Source organism: Ambystoma mexicanum, chromosome 1p (genome assembly GCF_040938575.1).
Source record: "Ambystoma mexicanum isolate Mex_15411 chromosome 1p, UKY_AmexF1_1, whole genome shotgun sequence".
Classification (NCBI taxonomy): domain Eukaryota; kingdom Metazoa; phylum Chordata; class Amphibia; order Caudata; family Ambystomatidae; genus Ambystoma; species Ambystoma mexicanum.
Genome location: NC_090921.1, coordinates 1,262,232,620 through 1,262,254,962, shown reverse-complemented (window position 1 = coordinate 1,262,254,962; position 22,343 = coordinate 1,262,232,620). Strand labels below are relative to the sequence as shown.

At 46.7% G+C, this 22,343-nt stretch overlaps 1 protein-coding gene across 1 annotated transcript in view; it reads right to left on the bottom strand.

Annotated features, from left to right (window-relative positions):
- The window catches only part of C1PH19orf81 (chromosome 1p C19orf81 homolog), a 597,750-nt gene extending 575,719 nt beyond the window's left edge, over nt 1-22,031 (bottom strand). Inside the window, exons 1-2 of the mRNA XM_069649376.1 lie at nt 21,957-22,031; nt 21,336-21,400 (exon numbers count right to left, since the gene is read on the bottom strand). Coding sequence (XP_069505477.1) covers nt 21,336-21,400; nt 21,957-22,000 — 109 coding nt within the window. The 5' untranslated portion in view covers nt 22,001-22,031. The remainder of the gene's footprint in view (nt 1-21,335; nt 21,401-21,956) is intronic.
- Between the last annotated feature and the right edge of the window lie 312 nt (nt 22,032-22,343).

Below are 22,343 nucleotides of genomic sequence, written 5' to 3'. Positions count from 1 at the left end.
AAGGTGGGGTGATCAACAGTGTCAAAGGTAGCAGAGAGATCTAGGAGGATAATAAGAGAGAAAGACTTGTTGTGTTGAGCAGAGAGAAGAGAGCTAGTGACATGAAGAAGAGCAGTCTCCGTAGAGTGAGCAGTGCGAAAACTAGATTTAATGGAGGGCAGGAGAGCGTACAGATTAAGATTGTGTAATGATTTGAGAGTAAACAACTCTTCAGAAGACTTTAGATAAGAAAGCAAGAAAAGAAACTGGCCATAAATTTGAGGGAGATGAGTGATCAAGTGATCTTCAAGATAGGAATGATGGTATCATGTTTGAATAGCCATGGGAAGATGGAGTCAGAAAGGGATTGGTTGATGAAAGGAGCATGGTAAGGAAGCAGAGAGAGGTAAATCTGTTGAATGAGAGATGAAGGAACAGGGTCCAGAGGTAAGGTGGTCGAATGTGCATAAGAGAGAAATTAAGTGGTTATAGCATCAGTAAGAGAGGTGAAGGAGGAAAAGAAAGGAGGAGGAGGAGAAGATTGCTGAACAGTATGAAAGGAGATGGGGAGGGATGGAAGGGAATGAGGAGCAAAGAGAGGACACTTTAGAGGTAAAGAAATCAGCAAAGTTAGTTAGAGCGAGAGGGGATGAGATGGAAGAGTCGGGAAGGGGAGAGTAATCTATGACTTTTGGTATAGAATCTCATCTGGAAATGAGATTCCTCTGTCTATTGCTTTGCTTAAATACTTAAATGAATCGAATTTCATAAAAATCCCACTGTAACTACACATATTGTACTGAATTAGAATAGTAATAATCTATCAGTTGCATTTTATATTGTCTTATTGTAATAGTAATTTAGTTGATATGTTTTGTCTTTTTTATGTCTTTCTCTTAGTTGACAACTGTTTCTTGTTTATAGAAATAGCATTATGAAATGTATGTTGATTAATGATTTTTCTTTTTCTTTACTTGTCATTTAAATTGGATAAAGAATGTGTAAAAAGTCATTTTATGTGACTATATGCACAACAAAAAAATTGAATTAAAAAAGTAATCTGTGAAGCAGTTGAAAAAGGCAGCAAGGGTGGTGTGAAAGAGAGGTAGTACGGGAAGAGAAGTTTTGTTTTTAGCATTATGGAGAGTTATTTTGGAAGTAGAAGAATGGAGGGCAGACATAGATTTCAGGTCATTGTGAGAGAAGGTTTTTTTTCATCTTTCATCAACGCTCAGGCTTGCACAAGGAGGAGAGAAGGGAGCAAAGGGCAGGAAAAAGCCAGGGTTGAGGAAGTTTATGAGATGGGGTAAATGAACGCAATGGATGAAGCAAATCCAATGTAGAGGAGAGGTTGTTGAGGAGTGTACAGCAGCTAGGTCGGGAGAGAGAGTGGAAAAGTGTTTGATAGACGGGCGGGTAGATAAAATTACACATGTAAATGCGAGAGGGGAGAACTGGTGTAAATCGCTGCAAAGTAGATGAGAAAGAGTTTCAGAAAAGTGGAGCTGAATCGAGAATGAACAGAGGAAATGGTTCGAAGAATAGATGGGGTAGGGGCAACCTGAGGAATTACTGGAAATAGTGGAGAAAATAAGATCTAGAGTGGATCCAGAGATGTGAGAGGGTTGGCGAAAGCGGGAATAGAGAGTAAGAGTGAAGAAAGGATATCAAGGGGGAAGTCACATGAGTGGAAGAGAGATGGAGGTTAAACTCACCAAGCAGAAGAAAGATAGGGAAATCAGGGAGAATGAGAGAGAGCAAAGGGTGAAGATCTTCATAAAAGCTAGAAAGGGGGCTTATGAGGGCGATACATATTTAGAAAAGCCAAAGAATAATGTTTTGTGAAAGCAGAGAAATGACATTCATATCATCATGGAAAAGATCAGCCATCTCTGACATTTAATGAGAAAATCCCCTCAACTTTGATAAACCTTGGACGGCGTAAACAATAATATTGCTCTAAACATCTATTAGTTCGCAACTTTCTACATTTCTTTTGTTAGCTATACGTAATCATGAGAACTTCGTTTGTAAAAATCTAACAAAGATTATATACAAAAATAAAAAAAATAAAAAAAATAAAAAAAAGAAATGACATTACGAAAGAGGGAAAAAGAGGAAGATTGGGGGGAGAGGGTGCGTGGACCAGAAGAGTGATAAAGGATTCCGGTACCAGCACCCCATTTATGGGAGGGGTGTATGGGAGAGGATAGAGAGGCAGGATTGTTAGAAGAAGTAAACAATTTTTCGGTAAAACAGAGAAATTTCAGATTGAGGTAGAAGAAAAGCTCTAGAATAGGGTGGGTCTTATTGCACATGGAATGCAAATTGAGCAGACCCATAGATATATTAGGGCCAGGGGTAGATGAGATGGGAGGGTAGATTAGGAGTGTGAGTAGAAAGGAAAAGTGACAAGGCGAGAAGGTGTAAATAAGTGAATAAGAAGCTGCAGTGAGAGAAGGGACAGATATCCCATGATGGGGAAGTAGTCACGTGGGAGAATATAGTGAAAGATATAGTGATTTTACAGGGCGTATGCACACTTGGAGCAAACAGGAGAGATGCTCACTCTTAGAAAAACCGCCCTTTGAGTGGATGCGCAGGGTGAGGATGTGCTCAAGTGTAGTATATGGGTGATGTGAAATGCATGTGACACTGCATGTGACCACTAAGTAGTTGCTGCAACATTTGCTGGAGGCAGCTGTGGGTGCACGGGAGGCCCATATGTGGCAGATCAGCATTGGAAAATGCTACTTCGGGCATCAGTCCACAGGGTCACAGACAGTTAAGGAGCACCTCCGGACTGGGACTGATGGAAGTCCAGGTCTCAGTCATGTGACATGGCACATAACTGCCACTTTGATGTTCCAGCATCTGCTGATTCCTTCCTGGCTTCTTCCTTGTTCAGATATTGTCACCCTCTGGCTGCGGGTCACCTTCCCGGGCCCCAGGTGTAAGCACAGTACACACCAGCAAGCAGGTACTTCTTATTCCCCCTTGTTTTAGTGAATATAATTCCAGTAGGAATCCCCCCTGTTTTCGGCATTACCATTACTGTTACCAGCAAGTATGTACTCCCCATTGCCAGGGTTTTTGTCAGGCTGAAATGATGCTATGTAATAGTGCAACTCTAGGAGCACAGTGTGAGCTGAGTGACAGTCAGCAGCGTTGAATTGGAACCAAGATCCTGGTAGGAACTGTTGTAGCAGTGTGCACTGCTGGGGAGGACCACTTATAGCACTACAGCAACACCTTTGAAAAAAAGAACCTCCGGGGAGCGCCGAGCGGAGTGTGCACTGACTAGCAGTTAGCAGCATTGAATTGGGAACAAGATCCTGGTCGGAACAGTATTCGCAGTGTCCGTTAGAGGGGAGGATCCCTTACAGCACTACACCAAAACCTTTGAACAACTGTCTCCAGGCGCTGTGTGCGGTTGCAGGGAAGCGCCCAGCAGAGTGTGACCTGAGTGGCAGTCAGCAGTAGTCCACGGAAGAGCAGGCTCAGGTTAGACTGGTGTGTTGAAGGTTCTGCATAACCCGTGCATCTGTCCATTTTGGACCCATTACTTAGCAATAACTCATTCCACCTTTTCCCCCCAGAAAAGCGTAACATGAGCCTTGCATAGTTTTTTTTGGCATAAAAGACCGCAGATTTATTTTCCATAAAATCATAAAACACACTGCACACATTAGTGGAAATACTTTGGAACATGCGGTGACTGCTTCGTGTCCCAAACCTGCTTCCCCCTTTGCTTTCCAAAAGTCCAGCATAGGCCCAACTCTCCGAACCCTTTGCGCCTGAGCCTCGCCTGCCCCTGCAGGTATCCGTGGGCGGGGAGAGTGCCGTTTCCTTGGGGGAAGGGGAGCCCTTGTTGTTCCCCCCAGACGCCCCTGCCGTTTTAGGCTCTCAAGGGGCGCTGAGTCTGGAAAGAGCGAAGACCCTTCCCGCTTTCTCCTGGCTCATCCGGAGTCTGTCTCTTGTGTTTGGTTGCCCAAACACTGCCACACCGCCTGTCGTCCTGCGACATTGACGATCAGGCCTCCTGCTTGTCCTTATTTGTAGGGTGGGTGGGTGGAAAACAAAGTCCTTGGTGGCAGGCGGGCGTCCCACTGCCAAGGCTGGATGATTCCTGCAGTGGGAGCCCGCCTGCTTTAAAGGGGGTAACTCCGCCCCTTTCCATTGTCCCCCTTTCGCGGGTTTTTATCCCCCTTTGCCGCGCTCATTTCCTTTTCGCAGGCCTTCCCCGCCTTTGCCGCGCTCTGCCTTACCTCCCCTTCTTTGAGGAGGGGGAGGGCGATTTCGGAGGAGGACACCGCCCGGGTTATCGGGGTGCCTCCTCCATTTTGGGTTTCTCGTCGACACCTGGCATAACCCGTGCATCCGTCCATTTTGGACCCATTACTTAGCAATAACTCATTCCTCCTTTTCCCCCGAGAAAAGCGTAACATGAGCCTTGCTTAGTTTTTTTTGGCATAAAAGGCTGCAGATTTATTTTCCCCAAATCATTAAACACATTGCACACATTAGTGGAAATACTTTGGAAGATGCGGCGGCTGCTCCGTCTCCCAAACCTGCTTCCCCCTTTGCTTTCCAAAAGTCCATCATAGGCCCAACTCTCCCAACCCTTTGCGCCTGAGCCTCGCCTGCCCCTGCAGGTATCCGTGGACGGGAGAGTGCCGTTTCCTTGGGGAAGCTGAGCCCTTGTTGTTCCTCCCAGACGCCCCTGCCGTTTTAGGCTCCCAAGGGGCGCTGGGTCTGGAAAGAGCGAAGACCCTTCCCGCTTTCTCCTGGCTCATCCGGAGTCTGTCTCTTGTGTTTGGTTGCCCAAACACCGCCACGCCACAAGTGGGTTACCGCCCACTGTGGCTCCCCCCTGCTTCCTTGCTTGCATTTCTAGTAGATGAGTGCACAGGTTCCAAAAAAATAGCTCCAACCCCAGTGGGGACAAGTGCACCCCATCCTTCCGAAAATATTCAGGGATTTTAAATTAATCAAGCCGTGCCTGATCTGGCCAAAGCCCCTGCCCTTGCACAACTTCGCCATTGCGCCGTTTAAATTTCGTCTGGACCTCTCTACGGCTGCATGATTATTTGCCCCCCTCCATTCCTGCCTCGGGATTACCTCGGACCAGATGATTTCAGTGTCACCCATCGGACCAGATGATTTCAGTGTCACCCAGTTGACCTGCTAGTTCCTGTAAGGAGGCCCTCATCGCCCGCATCAGATCCCCTCTCCCTATGTTTGTCAGATCGTTCTCCCCCAGATATATGATCAACACATCCGGCCTCTGCTGTTTCGCCAGCAGCCTGCGTACATGTCCCTGAAGCTGAGCCCACCTCATACCTGGCACCCATGCCACTCCACTCGAAATTTGCCGTCTGTCAGTTCTTCCTGTTCGGCCGACCAGCTTGCCCCTGCCCTTGACACAAATGAGTGTCCTACCACCCAGACCGTCCACTTTTCTTTCGGGGCTGCTGCTGGGAGGGAGAAAGGTGACATGTCAAATTATATTTTCTCAGGCCTGATATATCTCTTGAAACACCCCAACTTCCATCTGCCAATCTGCTTGATTGTTCCTTCCCCCATACCAATAACCGCGGCAGAAGTGGCCGCACCAATCCTAAATGAGTGAGTTCCAAAGACACCCTTAGTCTCCCCAATTCCCTCCAAGGTTATTTCCATCACCCGTCTGAATTGAAAGCGGCTCAACGCCGACCCATCGTGATGAATGAGCAGAGGCGCCTCTTCTCCCGAGGGAGGTCTCACCCTGAGGAACTCTGCCACTGCTCTGACTGGGCATATAGGATTGCCCATGATGGATTGGAGGGTCACTGTGCACCCTTTGCCTCCTTGATCTGTTTTAGAGCACCTCACCCATACCGCTAATTGAGTACCTAAGACCTGGACACCTTTAACCCTCAAAAACCCATCCCCCTTTGACTCCTTGTTTTCGGGCACTAGTTCACTAACTCTGAAAGCCCCAAAAAACGCCAGTGTGAATGCCGCTTTAAACAAGGCCACCTCGAAACCCCCCGCTCCTTGCAAATGTGCCACCATTCTTTGTAGTTTGACCGCGTCTATAGGCCTCCTCTCATCACTCTTGGTTGTTCCTTGTTTGGCCCAACCTTTCATGGCCGTCACTATGTAGTGCTCCTTGGTGGGGTCCCCTTTACTTTCCAGTTTGTAATGATGGGCGATGGCCGCTAGGTGGTACGCCATCCACGCCCTGGTCTTACCCTCATGCCAGCCCGACCCCACAAAGGCCCTTACCGGTAGCTCCTTCTCACTACCCGCTAAAATCTCCTGCTTGAATTTCAAATAGCGTTCCCAGCATGCCTTGTATCTACTCGTGATACCCGGGGCTAATGCCGTCTGGATCAGTGCGCTCAGATTGGCCCAATCATGTCCCACCACTGTGCTTCGAAAGTGGTTGTCACCTCGTCTGCTTCCGGGCAACTCCCTCTGAATTTTTCCCACTGCAAACGAGAGAGAGCATCAGCGGCTGTGTTTTGCACACCTGGTATGTGTCTAGCTCGCACCTCAATGTTGAGTTGCAACATGCATTTGTTGATCACTCTTAACAACCGCAGTACCCTGATGTTACTAGCATAACCCTGGTTAATGATCTGGACTACCGCTAAATTGTCTGACCAAAGTATGATTTTGCTGTTCCTCAGTTGCTCCCCCCATAACCTGAATGCAACTACAATGGGAAAGAATTCTAGCAGCGTGATATCCTTAGTGACTCCTAGCCGGTGCCATTCTTCTTGCCATGCCATGCCACACCATTTAGTGTCCAGTATTGCCCCGATCCCCAGAGTCCCGGATGAATTTGTGAACAGCCTGAACCTTCCCTCGCTGCCCCTTTCCCTTCTCCACATTCGCACCCCGTTGAACTGGTCCAAGAATTCTTCCAACATGGCAAGGTCTTCCTGAACCTCCGCCCCCAGCCTCACGTGCTGATTTGCGTGTTGTAACCCCACCGTATTCACCTCAACATTCCTTGCAAGCATTCTGCCCACTGGGATGACCTTCCCTGCGAAATTGAGATTGCCAGCCAGGACCTGGAGTTCACGCAAAGTAGCCTTTTTCTTCCCCCTTAGGCCTTTGATGATCTCCTTCAATTTTTTCACCTTCTCCTGTGGGAGCCTGCACTCCCCTTTTACTGTATCAATTTCGATCCCCAAGAATGTTAGACAGGTCACCGGCCCCACTGTCTTTTCCCCTGGTAACGGGACTCCCATTACCTTCATCAAACTTTGCAAAGTGCCCATGAGAGCCCCACACTCTTTGGACCCCTTCCTACCCACAAACAAGAAATCGTCCAGATAATGTACCACTGCTCCCGCTTTACACTCGTGCTTCACTGTGAACTCCAGAAATGTGCTAAATGCCTCAAAATACGCACAAGAAATGGCACACCCCATAGGTAGACATTTATCAAAGTAGTACATATCCTGAACTTTGAACCCCAACCAATGGTGGCTATCTTTGTGGATCGGTAGTAACCGGAATCCGGATTCAATATCCGCCTTCCCCATGAGGGCTCCTTTCCCAGCCTTTCTTACCACTTCCACTGCATCCTCAAAGGATGAATAATGTACCTTACACAGGTCCTCACTGATCCCATCATTGACTGACTCTCCCTCAGGAAAAGAGAGATGGTGAATCAGTCTGTACTGCCCCTCCTCCTTTTTTGGAACCAGCCCTAATGGGGATACTACCAGGTCCTCTAACGGAGGTTTAAGGAATGGGCCTGCCACCTGCCCAACCTTACTTCCTTGTCGACCTTAGTTGCCACCACCTCAAGCATTGCTAGTGCCGACCGTAGGTTTACCGCTTCTGCTCCTCTCTTTACTCCTGCAAATGGGATCTTAAACCCCCATCTGAAACCTTCCGACAGAAGTCTAGCATCTTTCAACCATGGAGTCATAGCCTGTAGTTTGACTGGGGTTGGCTGTCCCTCTTTAATGACATTTTTACACAATTGCAGTTGTGGCCTAGACATCCCGCTAACCTCTTCATTCCCTCTTGACCTTTTCCTTTGGCTTGGGGCTGCTTTTGGGCTTCCCCTCGCTGGCTGAGGAGTTGTGATCCCTGGCCCTCCCCCCCCGGGGGTGCTTGAAGCGGCATGTTTTCCCAAAGGGGCAGCCTTCCTCTGAATTGACCCACCAGCATTCAGCTTGCTCCCCCTGGTAGCTGGCTTTGCTGTTCCAGGAGGAGTGCCCGCGAAAGGACGACCTCCCCCGTCTGGTGTATCCTCCTCTACCCCTCCACACTTGAGGTTTCTCGCTAGGGGATTTCTCTCCCCCCGCCCCTGGCAGATCAACTTATCTAAGAAACCACCCACATCCATTTCATCCCATGACAAAGCTGGCCACACTTGCATTTTTAAACGAAATGCCCGATCATATTGCAACCAACCATCCCCCCCATGCTTTAAATACAGGTCATGGATGTACTGCTCATATGCCATCATTGAAGAAGCATCTTGTGGGTACTTTTCAATCATAATTGATGTGTAAACCTTGAATGCTTTCAACCAATTGTGTATGGATGCCTCTGTCTTTGGTTGTTCATTTTCCCCCTTCTCCTTCTCCTTCTCGGATAATTCCTTTAACCCGTTGCCCAGAGGTTCCATCCTCACAAACTCCAAAATATCAATAAATTCCTTTCTCCAAACCCTCTCTTTCATGGACAAAGGGATATGCCACGACAAGGAGTTCACTGCCACCCTCACTGGGCCAAACCCTGGCATTGTCCTCCCATACCTTGTCATCATAGGTCCCCGCATCCCCTCTTGGCCTCCATTGCCAATAGGACCCGGGAACAGGCCTGCTCCGGCACCCCCTGCCCCCACAAGGTTGGCGCCTGACCGGCCCCTGTCATCGGCCCTCCCTCCTGGGCTGTTGCCCCCTGTGGTATCCCTGACCCAGCAAGACCTTGTCCCCACCATGCTGGTGCCTGGGCAACCCCTGCCACTCCCCCGCCATCTTGGGTTGCTGTACTGTGCCCCCCAAGAGATTTGCACTGCTCCCCGCCATGGTTTGGAGACCTTGTACCCCCTGACCCTGGCTACCCTGTCCTAGGGAATTCACATTGTGCATTGCAGTGGCCCCTTGCCCGTGTTGCGCCACCCCCTCTGCAATTGGTGAGTTAAACCATGCCCCCGTCCACTGGTTCATCCCCACTGGCCACCCATTGAATTGGTTCACCCCCCCTGGCAACCCATTGATGTTTTGGTTCCCGGCCTGGAATCCCCCTGCTCCCAGACCCCCGTGCATCCCCTGGCTGCTGCCCTACTGCCGCGCCATTGCCCACCTGATTAAATGCATTGACATTTCCACTTAGTACCTGTCCAGTAACCCCGTTACCCCATGCTTGCATACATTGCATTATCATACCTTTTACAGCCTCCAGGGATGTTGGCTGGGTGGACCTGGTTCCCTTGGTGGCACCACAGGTGCAGGTGCCGGTATGGCCACAACTTCCTGTGCCCTTCCCTTGTTCTTTGCCCCAATGGTCCTGGGCTTCTTTGCTGCTTGCTCCTTGCTCGCCTTGGCTCACTGCGTCTGAGTCCTCTTCCTCTTTCCTGCTGACTCTTCTTCCTCCACCTGTTCCTCTTCCTCCAGCTCTTGCAATTCCTCATCATCCGGGAAAAGCACTGAGGAGTTAGGCCCTTGACTTGTGCCTGTTTACTCCTCCCCCTCTTGCTGTGCTGACAAGACCTCCATCCATCTGGGGCCATGCTTTGCAGTTGCCTGTTTGGCCATGGCCATAAATGCCCCTAGGTCCATTCTCCCCGTTCTCTTGGACACACCGGTTGCTGTGCTTCCCTTTCCCCTTGGAAGCAGCTCTACGGCACAGAAGTCCACTTGCCTGTGGCTGCTGCCCGTTTCTCCCCAGGCGTGCTGCGGATATCCCCCACGGGTTGGATGTGGAGGGGGCTGCTGCCTGTTTGCTTGCTCATAACCATTGCGCAGCCGAGCCCCTTGCCGGCTCCACACCCCCATAAGTCTGTGGAAGCCTTTTGAGGCCACCCGCTGTCCTCACCTCCTGACTTGGAGACCTCCTTGTTCATCCGCTGTGAGTCGCTTCTCTCGGCCGCTGCTGCTGGGGTCCGGTCTCGTCCGTTCTCCCCTCCTTATGTCCTCCGCTGCAGGCCGCCTCTTCCTGGCCTCTGCTGCCGCCGTACGTGGGCTGTCGGACTCTGCCTGGCACTGCCTATGTAAGGTTAGTTTGCTGTGCTGGGAAGCAAAAAATGTACGCCAATGCATTACAGTAGGGCCCGGCAGCTTTGGCTGTTTTGCCGGATGCACATCTTGGGGCAAATGTAGCTGAGTTGGTGGCTGAGTCATCTCATTGTGAGAACAATGGAACTGTGTCTCTGCATAGTAAGCCTGTACTGATGTCATCCACGAGAGTGGTGCCAAGCGGGCAACTGGGCCTAGAAGGTACTCATTCCAAATGAAATAGGCACTGCCAGATGAGCTGATAACTAACCCCTGAGTGGCAGTTGTGATGGGGAGGCAGAGATGCGGGAGAGTGAGGGAAAGGAGCAAATGGAAAGTAACACCAGTCAAGTGAGGACAAAAGAAAATGATATTAGAGCCTCAAGATTGTCGCGCTTGCCTTCTTTGTATGCGTCTAAAAGTTCAAAACATTTTTAAGCCGTCGGCTTATTGATGCCAACCTTCCTCCCCACCGCGATCTTTAAGTAATCCAGGTACAGTGAGCTCGGATTCAGCAGATACACTTCACCCTCTGAACTTTACCTGAACGTCGCAGGTAAAATTATATGAAATAATATGCAGTGATTTTAAGGCACAAGAAACCTTACCTTCAACGATAGTGGCTAAATGAAACTTTTTGAAAGGATATATATTTGCCAAATCGAGTGAGAAAAATAAGCTGGCCAAGCCCACTATTGAGGGTTAGCGCCGGAGTGTCTGGGACCGGAGTGACTATATATATACTAAGGCCTCAGGATGAGTCCATTATGGTTGTAGAAGCTATGAATCAAAGGGCCTCTTTACCCAGTTGTGAAGCCGGAAGGAGTGGGAGAAAGGTGGCTGAGGGTAGCATTACCTCAAGATTTGTAAGGGAGACTAAGGCTTTGCCAGCAAGTAAAAAGACAAAAAACTTAAAGAACAATGAGAAACCCAGAAATAAGTGCTCTAGGAAATGGGTCTCATAAGTTGGGTAGAGTGGTAAAAATGTGGTGGTACCACTATTACCACCGCATTACCGCTCTGCCCAACTTTGAGTTGGGCGGTATGTCACACAGCTTTACCTCCAGCTTTTAGCTGGAGGTAAATCTGGCGAGTTACCGGCCATTTGCGGCGCTATTACGGTGGCGCAATGGGAATGGGGACTTAACGCCCCTCCGACCCCCTGCAACTCAGGGTCCGGGGCAAATTTCTGCGCCGGACCAAGTTGCGATAACACCCTGTATCCCGGCATATTTACAGCCAGGATAACGCCCAACTCCTGATGACCCCCTATGCCGGTTGAAGCTAGATTTGTCTCGTATTAATGTAGGTTCCAGAGAAAGACAATCATTTGCAGGAGGAAAGTGTTCCTATACCTGAGCCGGGGGTTCAGAATGGTGTATTGTATGCAAAGGGAAAGTGGGTGAAAGGGGTTAAGAAGTGTGTGAAACCGAGAGAGGGGATAAACTCGATAATCCACTTCCTGAAGCCTACAATTGTCACCCAGGCGGTGGAGGAAAAGTACCAGAACTTGAGTATTTTAAGTGAAAACCCTGATGAGGGTATGGCACTTTATTTGGTATTAGATGATAGGGTGCCAGAGCTGGTGAGAGCTCGGGTGAACAACGGTGTGGAGAGTTATTTGTGGTTACCTAACACTAGAGGAAAAAAGACACAAATTAATGGCAAATTTGGGGTCTAAATAAATGGCGGGGACAAAGGTGGATGGGCAAATCAAGAGGGGCCTGATTGCGGGGCTGGGACTTAAAGAAAAGGTGGGGGGTAGACTAGATTTTGAGGACTCAGTGGCATCAAAATCAGGTGGCTAGGAACGCGGGCTGACACTTCCAGTGAAAGCCCACCTTCTGTGCCGCCTGATGGCCAGCTCCCCCGCCCGCCATCTTCCCCTCACCCGACTCCGCTTTCCTTTTTTAATTCCTTTCCCCACCCCAATACCACTTACCTGTTCGCCATCGCTGCTGCTGCACCTGTACCCACTCTGGCCGCCATGGAAATGGAAGAGGGGCTCCATACGGAGCCACGACTTCCTAATCCATGGTGGCCATGTTGGTAGAGTATTTTCTCTCCGTTAACGGAACGCCACGAGACGTCCCCTCCAGGGAAAGAAAATACTTTCCATTTAAAAAAAACATTAGCACCCATGTAGCATGCTACACGGGTGCTAATGACAATATGCCCCTCAGTGACTGGGCCCACCCTGTGGGTAATGGCCCGCCACCCTCGTTAAGGGACCCTCGCTTTGCTCTGGCCCTTAACTTGGGTGGCAGGCCGTTACCCACAGGGTGGGTCCGCCACCTCGGAGCATATTTCCTCATTATACACAGTTGTTTGAGGAGAGTAGAGAGAGTGCATTTAAGGTGTTATTCATCTTGTTAAGAACACTGATCAAAGGCTGCCTGAGTGTGGGGAGTATGGATTGAGGTTGCTCCAAAACGTTAGACCCAATTCTTCCAACTCGTATTATGTACTTTTGGAACAAATGTTTGATGATAATTCTACCATCCCGTTGAACAGACACATTGTTTTGTAGCTTCTGTACGAAACACCCTGTTTGCGCTCAATCACGTCGGCGGATGTTTCACAAGTAGAATTTGTATTTGAACATCGTATCGATTTGTTACAGCTACACTTTATCTCCAATATGGTAATACATGTGGTCATAGAAGAAGTGCTGCATTTTCTTCTCTGAGCTACAGTGTTTCTCTGGCACTGGATGACAAACATGTGATAAACAACTCCCAGGTAGCTTTAAAATTGATGTTTGTTGGGGGTCCACAGGGTATCGCTGCCCCACTGAAAATTAGGGTTCCAGCTGATGGAAAACCTGAGCGTCGAAAAGATATAGTGCCAAGTGGATAGTGGTCTAATCGTCAAATTGTGGATTGGGCTCCGATTTCAAATACTTTGCATAGGAGGAAGTAAGCCTGAGTGAGCATTAAAGAATTAAAGATAGAGTGGAGTATTGTTTAAGGTTGGCTTCTTGGAATATTAAAGGGTTGTCGACATTTGATGACAACTTCGTTTACGACCTTACATGGAGGTCATTATGCTGTTACCTGTCTGCAGGAAACTTGGCTGCTAGATACGCCAGTTATAGGTGGCTTCACTGTGTCTCATGTTAGGGCACAAAGGGCATATTCAGGAAGACCTTTTGGGGGTCTACTTTGCGCATTGCGAACCAACATTGAAGTGACTGTTGAGTAATGGGTTATTGGGCAACCCGGTATTTTGGCAATTAAATTGAGATGGAGAAAGGTGGGAACAAAGGAATACCAACATTGTTGATAAACGTGTATTTAAATTCCAAGAATGAATCAGCAGAATAAGTTATGCCAATTTTGTCGAATATGTTTGATAAGTGGTTTACAGATGGCGATGGCCCTCATGTATTGGGGGATTTTAACAGTGAATGTCTGGATCCAGATGTGTATTGGGGTGTCCCTTGCTCTAGCTCTTTTTTACAAGCTAGAGCTTAGGGAGATATAATTCGACATGAGATGGAAACATGGGATATTCGTATTCCGAATGGCCAAATTGAGTGGGATTGTCCGCCGTAATTCACTTGCCATTATTCAACTTCGTTTTGCACTTTGGATTATAAATTTGTCTCCTGTGCCTTCTTTAGTTGTATTAACGCAAGGATTAGGGTACAGGAGGAACGCAATAACTGTTTGTTGACCCTAGATACGTCTATTACAACTTATTTTGGGCCTGATAAGAGAGTAAATGGGCCAGTGGAGATTAGTCCGAGAAGTTGTCTAGTGGTCTGGAAGCCGCCTTAGCAGAGCATCTAAATGCTAAAATGATGAGATTGATGGCCAATTCTGAGCTGGAGAATCTGGAAGTAGAAAATCAGCAAAAGTGTAGGAAGACTTTGCAAGAGTTGTTGCAGGGATTAGTAATTGAGACAATTAATGAATTAAGAGTGGCATGCACGTGCATGGGTTTCATGTTAGTATTCAAATGAGGAAGAGGGAATTGCTATGTAACATTAGAAATATAAGTGCCCCCACTGAAAGAAAGTTATAAGAACTGGCTTGAAGCACATAGATTTTTAATGTTACATCAAGATTCGGAAGACATGTTAAAACGTTTATTAAGTAAGGATACTTGGGCGTTTTGGTCGCTGATTAAAAAGCTTGCTATACAGGAATCTCTACAAGCACAACCAATTGCTGAGGCATGTTAGGTGGAGCACATTTCTAATTTGTACAGGCAGCTACTGGAAGAGGAACCTCTCAGTGTGAAGGTTGATTATATTAAATAGAGTTTGGAATTCACGGTGGAAGACATAATTACAGCTATTACAATTTTAAGAACTGCAAACCCTCCAGGCCACCAGGCCAGATGGTTTGGCCAATGCGACTTTAAATTCTTGTCCGGTTCTGTGGGCCAATATATTGGCTGCTTTGTTTCAGAATATTATTTACGAACAACAAGTCCCGAGCTCCTGGAAAGGGGCTACATATTATATTAGCCTTTAAAAAGGGAAAGAGGTTGAACCCTTATCCCTGATCCCCCTCTTGGATGCAGATAGTAAAATCTTTTCTGAAATTCATTTAAAAGAACTACTGACTTGGGCTGTTTCAGCAGGAGCATTGGGCAGAAATCAGGTGGGTTTTAAGAAAGGAGAGGGCACATCTGTGAATTGTTTTATGTTACAACTTTTATCGCTGCAAGTAATTTTAACGAAATGTCTGTTATATGTCGCGTTTTTGGATTCAACCCAAGCTTTTGACTGATAATCGTCACAAATTGTGGGACACGTTATATCAGAAAGGTTGCCCTGGGAACTTACTGAACATCCTAGTGGTCTTGCATACAAATACTAAGATATAGGTATGGTTAGACCAGGTAGTAACTATAGTAACTATTCCCACTGGATAAGGACATATTGTGGGCTCTGACAAGGATGTGTCCTGGTGCAGTTTTTATTTAATTTTTATATTAGTTATGTAAATAGGTAATTAAATACAACAAATGATTGTCCTCCTTGGTTGGGTGCTCTACAGTTACAATATGTGGCGTATGTGGAGGTTTTGGAGTTGTGTGGACAGACACCTATGAGATAGGACGGATTTCTGATATATATGAATGTTAGGTGCATTTTCAAGTTGTCAAGCTCACGTTTTGACATAATTAAGCTATGCAGAACCCGATTAACCCGGTTCCCAAGCTGAAAACGGAGTGTTTGACGATTTAATTAGCATAAACAAATGGCCACCAAATTGCATTATTATGGTAATATATTATAAGATAACGTTCATGTAATCTATATCGTCTGAATTATAGTGCAGTCCACAGTTAAATTGGATTAAACATTTTGTAATATATTGTATTGTAATTGTGGCTTTATTATGCTTCGCAACAGTTGTATTACACCTTTTCTATTATATTCTTTCTTCTCACCAGGCGACGATGGATCCAGTATTTTCCTTGAAGAGGGGTTCACCTGTGGATTATAGCTTGTGCATAGTCTGCCACACCCATAAAGCCAAAGTTCCCATTAGTACAGCAAGCCATCATGGACTTAAGTATGGTAAAGGCTGCTGCATGTACCAGAAGAAAGCTAAGGGAGTCGTAGAATATAGATTTCATTGATCATCTTGAAAATGTGTCAGATTCTGCTGCACCCGTAACACTTGTTGGGCACAAGTTGTGTTATGCTCACTTCACGAACAAGAGTGAAATCAAATGCATACAGATAACTGTGGCACAGTATTGGAATGAGGAAGCAGGTTGCAGTAGCATTCGTGTTGTAGTTGGTGACAGGCCTTCATTTGCGAATAGTGGTGCAACTTGTCAACTGGGAAGCATGCATTTTCTTCCAAATCACTGATAGGAAGCAACGCCTGAGCTCAGTAATGACAAAAGAAATGAGTGATCGTATTCTTATGGATTCTCATCTTGACTATAAAGTCGGCATTCGCTTGGCTAGAGTGATAGTCCTAATGGCAGCTGAAGCTAAATATCACCTCAACTGTCTAAGAATATTCAGGCAAGTATCATACAATACAGTTTTAGATTTGGCGCGGCATTGGAAAGTGGGTCTGCAAGAAATAAGGGGGGCAGAGAGACAGGGAGGAGCGACAGAAAGAGGGGTCAACGAAGAAAGGAAAGATGGGAGGCAAGGAAAAGGTGTTTAGGAGAGGTGCAATGGAAAGCAGAAGCATTGAGTAGAGAGGAAAAGGGGGCTGAGGCAATAGGGAAAGAGCAAAGCTTGCAGGTTGATGTTGGTACATCTACTAACAGTCCACTGGGTGGGCCAAGATTTAACAAAGAACCATTCTTAATAGATGTTCTGGAGAGATACAAAAACCCATTTGTCTGCAACTGGATCCAGTAGAAACAATTTGAACATGGTCAAGTGGAATTTCCATCTGTACACCCTCCCTTCAAGTAAAAACCATGTGTCAGCAGAGGCACTTTTTGGCAGGGGAGGAATATCTCATTGGCACCATGTCAGCTGTGAGTAGATCATGCAGGTGGAACCTCCAGCTGTTATCTAAGAGACGGTTCCTGCAGGATGTTGTTGCAGCATATGGTTTTTGGAAGCTATCATTCATATTTGTTATTAGGATTTTTACTGCACACTGCTGCCATTTTCAAAGGTTTCCCGGCACTAAAATTGTCCTGAAAGGAAAAAAGGGGGCATGATGGGGCTGGAGAAGTACCAAGAAAAGACAAAGCAGATAGTATTGGTGGATGTAGAGCGTGGAGCAACTGGCATCTGCATGGGTGTGTTTTCTAGGTGGATAGTAATTTGTATACTGGAGGCGTTCTGGAATTTGGGTATATTTACCGTATTCTAAATGACCAAGGAAAGTCTGAATGTTAGCTGTTCGAAAATAATATTCAGTTTTTCTTTCTGTTGCCCTTTCGGATACCCCGATCCCACCCACCCCCTGACTTACCTGTCGGCGGCACACTCCACTGTGTACCGCCGACTTGCCATTTCCCTGCGACACCAGTTCCCAAGTTCCCAATCACTCAAGTGATTGGGTACAGGCATTGCAGGGTTCTTTTCTTTTTTTTTTCTTTTTCTTTTACTTTATGCGGACGGGGGCGGGGTACGCCCCCGCTCCACTTGTTCACCATGCCACCGAATGGGGCATTTGATGGAATTTTTCGGCCGTCCCTTCTTTTGGTACGTCTGAAATTCGATCAAATATCCCATTCTGACTTTTTTATTTGGACTTTTTGTTGGGTATTTCCTGCATTTCGATTCCAGATGGGACAATTCAAGTGTCTCGAGAAGTCCTAAGGGATTTGGCTAGTGGACAGATTTTCAAGTTGGTTATGAGAGCTTTAGTACTGTGACTGTTTTGGTGTGTGATGAGGGTTTTATTTTGGCCGTTTGGGTTGGCGAGTTTGGTGAGCATTTAGTGAGTGAGGGTGGATGAAACATGAGGTTGTTAGCGGGCTCTGCTCATTGCAATGTGCTTATGTCTGAGAGCACACAGTTAGAGGATACAATATAGAGCAGTGCAATGTGCTTATGGTTCAGAACACCTCCCTAGAGAACACAATACAGCGGCGTGAATTTAGTTTATCTCTGAGAGCACCTAGAGGCAGAACACAATATAGTGCAGTGCATTTGGCTTATTTCTGGGAACACCCCAAAGCAGAAGTTTCCATAGAGCAGTGTAATAGGTAGTAGCAGAGCACAGTACATGGTGGTGCAATAGGCTTATGTCAGAGAACTCTTAGAGCAGAAATACAATATTCAACAGTGTGATGTACACAACAGGAACAACAATGGAAAGTGGTCTCATAAAAGCTTCCCTTTCTTGATTGCAATTCAGAGGGTGTACAAAAACCAACCTGTGAGCAAGTTGAGTAATTGGAAACCATGTAGAACTAGCTAAATGGAGTGTATACCTTGGGAACGCACATGCATGTGAAAAACATCAGACAGGAGAGGCTGACTAAAGGAGGGGGCGATATCTTGAGTTGTTCCATGTTAGCTTCTACTGTGGCATTTGCAGGTTGAGAAATTAAACGGTTTATATATTCTGCTAATAAGACATCGAAAAATCGATTGATGCAATAAAATCGCCAATGGAACTTCCTTCATAGCAATTCAAGAGGTGTGCAAAAACCATATGCCGGAAACTGGATCCAGTAGAAACAATTGGATGCAGTTGCAGGCATAAAGATGTTTCATTTGCTTGTCAGATAACCTATACAAATGATTTTAAATAGACAGGGCCGCTTTTCACGGGCCAGCAAAAAATCAATTTGGCCAGTACGTAACATTTATGAATTATTATTAAACATGGGTACATATCCTGGCACTTCCACGTAAAAACTATTTACTCTTCCTATACAAAATATAAATAAGTGCTCTTTTCGTGCATCTTCATCGTGCATTTTATGAAAGCCATAGCATTTGACCTATACGTACATGCCCATTATTAAACGGGGACAACATACTATATAGTTTAATAGTCACAAATTGAATGTCTTTCATAAAAGAGCATTTCATGTTAAACCAGGCCACTTATTCCACGTAAGCTTGCCAAATCAACACAAAAATACACTACAAAGACAACTGGCAATCTGTTACATTGCAATTGCAAGTAGAATAAAAAATAACATGTTTTTTTTATTATTAAAAACTGATCTAGAATACTGTGGTAGAATGTTTAAACCATGAGAGCATGCAATGAAACTACGCATCGACAGAAAACTAAGAAAAGGAAATATGTGTTACTTCTCAGAACTGTATGATGACCCGGCAAACTAAATGTGTTTCACTTCTGCAGCAAATCTGCTTAATGTGACAGGGAGGTCAGATAAGAGAAGGTAAATCCTGGCAATAAGGCTTCCCTTAGTGGTGGACACCCGCTGCAGGCACGGAGGCTGCTCCCCCACACACCTTCGCCTCCATACACCGGACTAAAACACAAGGCCCAACATCTCTGCCATCAGAATGCAGCGATGTCCTACGACAATGAATGTGGTCTAGCTGACACACAACGAGTCCCACACTCTCCTGAGCACCTCTGACCACCCATCCACCCGCCTGACCATCATGCGTAGCTTACTGGGGCTCGGCCTACCTGCCCAAATGTGCACGTATTCTAAACCTTTCTGACAACTTTCCCATACCTTGGACTTTGGTCTCACAAGGGCGTTCCCCCCACAAGCGCAATGAGGCCATACTAATGAGATAAAGGCGATATATAAATGACAAACTACTGCTATTACTTCTACTTAAAAAATCTAAAGTACAGAATCATAAGGCTGGGGGCAAATGAATGATTGATAGTTTATTTATATCGTGCTCAATGCTGCCCAGTCTCTTGTGACGTGGGCCAAGAGTGCCTGCATAGCATGAATGTGGAGAGGGCTGGTATTGCCAAATCACTGGAGTATATTTACCATCCGAAAATGCCATCCTCCGATCATCACCCTCTAGGCATGCGTTTTGGGCTACCTTAGGAGTAGCCAGAAACGTCTCTGAGCCAAAACCTAAAAAGGTGGTGTCGTGGCATATCAAAGTCTGCTCAAAGAAATGTCCAGACAAGCATAACGCAACCATGGAAACAGTAGACTTCAGACTTTTGCCTTACAATTGCCGCCAAGGTCAGGCCATCTAGGAAACTAGGATTCACCCTGGTTCAAAGCAGTGCAGTTTGCCTGTTCCTACCACCAGGCAGTTGGAAAGGGCACCCCATAAGAATATGCAAAGCACTTATCTTGGACATAGAGTTTTCACATGGAGTGAAGGGAGGGAGAATCTATGTTGCTTGCTACCAGGAGGGGCAGCCGGGTCTGCATGTACCGCACCACTAGTTTCACTTGTTACCATCTAACCTTTGCTGGGCGGAAGAATTAACGAAAATGAGACTAATAATAATGTTCACTTCAACAGGATCTGAAGTTTTGTAGAGCTTTCAAGTCCAGTCATAATTTATCTGTGTCTACACAGAACAAATGTGGTGTAAAGTATTCCCTTCACCTGAGCCGCAAGAGCAGAGTGAACCACTGAAGATTTTAGCCAACAGAAAAGGTAGTCAGTAAAAATAAAGACCAACAGCCTATCAACTGGTAGATTTTATCACAAAATGAAAGGGACAAGTACAAAAACACTGGAATGACCGGTCTGTGTTGGTGCATTTGTGTATGTTTACACAAATTAATTCTCTTCCCCCTCTCTCCTTCCTGTCCCTTTCATGTGTGTGAATGCCAAAGTTGTCTGAGGACATGAGGGATAGAGCTGACCCCCTTCTTTATTCTGGCAGGAGCGAAAGACAGGCGGCACAACCTCTCTGGGGAGACTGGCGTGCATGAAGTCTCAGTGAAGATTACTCCAGCTGGATAAGTTTATCCGCACAAATTACTGTAATGTTCTAACAGTGAACATTAACATGCACAATCTGGGCTAGCAGTGAAGATTACTCCAACCAGATAGGTCAATTCCTACAAATTGCCACAAAAAGAACCATCCACCATTGAAGATTTCCATGAACAATGAGGTCTATCAGTGAAGATTACTCCGGGCAGATAGGTGTCTCCACACAAATGACTGTAAACAGCTGCATCTTCCAGTGAACATTACAATGAAACCGATCTCTACCAGGGAGGACCACCCTGAAGAGATTTGCCAGTGAAAATGACCCCAACAAGATAGCTCTACCCTAACAAACTGCCGCAAACAGCACCAGCGAAGCTTGCAAGAAACAAAGAGACCTACCAGTGGAAATTACAACACTCAGAAATGTCTACCAACATGAATTACGGCCAATATGCCTTCCTGCGACAATTGCCACAACAAGGTCTACCAAGAATGACTTAAAAGCGTCCACAAGAAAAAGAAAAAAAAAACAATAATGCCCATCTTGTTTATATAAACAGTTATGAATGCGGTTCTGTTACAATGATTAAGGCCTTGAACAGATTTCAGGCACGCTTCCAAATGTATATTCATAGTGAATTGGCAAAGGGGTATACCCAACTCGAGACTCTTATAATAAGCTTTCATGAATACTCTTGTCATCATGCACACCCCATGTGATGCATACGTCATGGCTTGCTCTCTTTGCAACTTTCCATGAACTGCCCCATAGGTTGAAACTGCTTTAATGGGGTGGCCTGTCTCCTCTTGCCATTACTTACCTGTCTCCCACCGGCCGGAGGTGGCACTTCTGGCCTTCTTATCTTCCAAGTGTGAGGACTGCATCCTGTGGAGGAAGAGCAGCGAGTCAGTGATGCAGTAACCTCGAGAGCAAGCACAGGGCAAGCCCCACGTGTTGCGAGGAAATGCCCCTCTATGGAGACTCTTCAGTTTACTGACACTCATCAAACTCCAGTAGGCCTTTCTTTCGCCACCCCAGTGCCCGATGCTATCCCCTCTGTCAGATACTGAGCCCAACCCCCCCACGCACTCTGGTCATCTTTGCTATCTGATCCCTGCATCCACAAAGCATCCACAGTGCTATTATCCCAGTTCGGGGCAGTGGGATGAAGAGTGAGCTCAGAGTGGCGTTATGGAGTTTTCCTCGCCTGCGCAATCAAATCAGTAAATCAGTAGTGTGGGGGTTGTGACCTATTTACAGAGGACAGTATTCATCTTTCCTCCCAATATCCCGTGTTACCACCTCTCTGGAAGAAAGTTAAAACACCCCACTCTTATTTTGTGAGTGATACTGAGCTCCCTGTTCTCGGGCCCTGCGCTATCCTCTCTAATTACGGCGGGAAATGTCCCCTCTATGCACGCGCCCTACGCTGTGCCAGCACCTCTGTCCGGGGGCGTCTGGTACACAGTCTCCCTCGCCCTCCATGCCCACTGCGGTCACCTTTCTTCCTCTGCGCTTTACCAGCCAACAACGGCGGACGCGGCAGATTTAAAACACGCCGCAGTGTTCCACGTTCCTGTGGTGGAACTTGGAGACCAGGGCAACGTGAAAAGGGGCCCCGTTCCCCTAGTCCGCTCCCTAAACAGAGCCAATGTGGTACGTCAGAGTTGGGGGGGCTTTCACTGTGGGTCTGTGTGGTCTCCCCTCCCCCCACTCTCCCCTCCCCTTTCCCGGCCTCCCACTCACAGCCAGTAATAACACCATCATAGGATACTGTGGAAGCCCCTGACCTGGGTGCCTCCGCAGTCCACACGCCTGAGCGTGCGAG